The sequence below is a fragment of the Octopus bimaculoides genome, chromosome 28 (genome assembly GCF_001194135.2).
Source record: "Octopus bimaculoides isolate UCB-OBI-ISO-001 chromosome 28, ASM119413v2, whole genome shotgun sequence".
Classification (NCBI taxonomy): Eukaryota; Metazoa; Mollusca; class Cephalopoda; order Octopoda; family Octopodidae; genus Octopus; species Octopus bimaculoides.
Window position 1 is genome coordinate 14,955,565 of NC_069008.1, and position 2,464 is coordinate 14,958,028.

Genomic DNA, 2,464 nt, shown 5'->3' on the forward strand with positions numbered 1-2,464 from the left:
ATTGGAATAGTGAAATTTTCATTCACTTAACCATGAAACGATTCGTATCCAATTAACTAAAGACTTGTTTTGTTTACGCTTTTCCCTCCGGTTTTTTGTTCTATGTGTGCCATAAATATCGCCATCCGTTTTAGAGAAAAATTTGTAGTTTAGAATCAGTAGTTCTTTGACTGCTATTTCTAAATTTTCAGTATGTTGGAGAAGCAACTCAATTGCTAATCCCTGTATATTTATGATGATATATATATATATATATATATATATATAACTTGTCTTTTATTCAGGTGAAACTTGTCTTATACAAACAGCAAAATGCAGTAGTAACGATGGTGTTTAATGGACGAGATACAACCCTTAGAAACTGGTTTTCTATCAAAAATCTGAAAAGTTCTCCATGGACGGATTTACCAAAGTCTAAACCCAATTACTTCTCAATTGCTGGATATAAGTATATAATAATTCTTAATCATTGTTTTCTTTTCTCCTTTTGTAGTTATTACCTTCAGAAGTAGACTTTATAACGTGTATTGATTAGAATCTAATTTCAATGTATTGCTTATGACGCTATAGTCTGCGCTAAATGTCCCGAAAACTCATTTCGTATAGACGACAAACGCTAAAAAGCATCGAATGTGAGCCCGACGCTCTAACCACTGAGCTATGTGCCTTCAACTAATACTACAACAACAATAGCAACCGCACCGGCAAAGGTAACAACAATAGCAACGTTAAGACGACGACACTAAGACACAACAGCGACAACAACAACAGCAAAATCGCGAACAACATCAACTGAAATACACGTCCTATTTTTATTTTCCTTCTACAGAGAAAAGCGACGGTTCTACGTGTCTAACGATCATTTTTTGTGTGGCGGAGACGATGGCTGGCTTGTCATCATCGAAGAATTTTACTTGTGCCATTGGGAAGTGTCACTTGTGTATCCCCGATTCCTATACTCTAACGAACCTTCGAAAACCACATGGCTACTCAGTAAGTATTTTGTTGTTTGAGAACATTTTGTCTTTTATCTTTTATCCGTGTAGGTGTGGCTATGTGGTAAGCAATTTGCTTCCCAACTACATAAATTCGGGTTCAGTCTTACTGTATGATACTTTGGGCAAGTGTCTTCAATATAGCCGCGCACCGACTAAAGCTTATTGAATGAATTTGGTAGATGGAAACTGAAAGAAGCCCGTGACATACCCAGGGATCTCAACGTTAAATGTTGAAATATATCTGAAGACTTATGGGAGAGGAATTGACAAAGGCAGTGGAGAAGATCCTCCATATAATACAACACAAACTTTTAAATTGGTAGGGTCTTTCTAAGGATGTAGGAAGTACTTGTCAGAACAATCTTCTAGATTTCTTTGGGACATGTTTTTCTTGGGATGTTATCAAGATGTTTCTGGCATTTATTATTTTTTTTGTCATATCTAGGGCGCCTACAATAACAGTAGCAGTTTTTGCTTTAAGAGTCCACATCTTTTGTATTTCAATTTCTAGTTCCTAATATTCATTAAGTTTGTCAAATTCTTTTACAGATATCTTTTTATCATAGGCAATACATATATCAAGAAGCTTACAAGTATTTTCTTCCCTGTCACAAATAATATTGTCTGTTCTATTAGCTGGATCGTTCTATTATTATTATTATTGTTATTATTATTATTATTATTATTATTATTATTATTATTATTATTATTATTATTATTATTATTATTGCCTTTGTTCAGCTTCTAACGCTGGAGATGTACTACAGTGTCAGCTGTTCACTACCAGTGAACTAAGGTAACAACTCTTATTTTTCGAGCACCTTCCGGAGTATTCGAGCGGTTCGAAGCAGTGCTGTTTTCTGCAAGTGCTCCGCCCTTACTGCAGTCCCTATTTTTTCCATTGACATTATTTTGGTCAGAAGGGACTGCAATGTCAGTGAGCAGGTGTTTTCCCCAATCCTTGACTATTATGTCTGGGCAATTAGCTTTTATTTCTTCGTCGGTTTGTACCGGATTATTATTATTATTATTATTATTATTATTATTATTATTATTATTATTATTATTATTGTATTTTAAAAGGATTGACATAACTCTCCACAATGGTAAACAGACAAGACGAAGAGCGCGATGCGATAGCAATAGATATTTTATTGGTTGAACGATATTTCGACAGCAAGCCTGTCTTTTTGTCGAGTTCAAAATAGAAAGTGATGAGAATTCAAAATTGTAGGAATTCAAATCTAAAGAATGAACGAGAGCAGCCAGCGTCCACACGTTGGTTGAATGACATCATCAGTTTTTAAGTTTCCGTTTTATAACAGGCGAAAATAAAAAGACAGGAGAAAGACAAAAAAAAAAGGCAGGGAAAAAGACAATAAAAGAGAGGAAAGAAAAAAGAATACTGAATCAAACAGTTTTGTGTAAATTTGATGATATTCTCCTGCCATTTTATTCATTCCTTC

At 34.5% G+C, this 2,464-nt stretch overlaps 1 protein-coding gene across 1 annotated transcript in view; it reads left to right on the forward strand.

Annotated features, from left to right (window-relative positions):
* The window catches only part of LOC106882098 (uncharacterized), a 28,998-nt gene that overhangs the window by 24,840 nt on the left and 1,694 nt on the right, over positions 1-2,464 (forward strand). The window contains exons 4-5 of the mRNA XM_052977795.1: positions 285-448; positions 830-993. Of these exons, the coding sequence (XP_052833755.1) occupies positions 285-448; positions 830-993 (328 nt within the window). The remainder of the gene's footprint in view (positions 1-284; positions 449-829; positions 994-2,464) is intronic.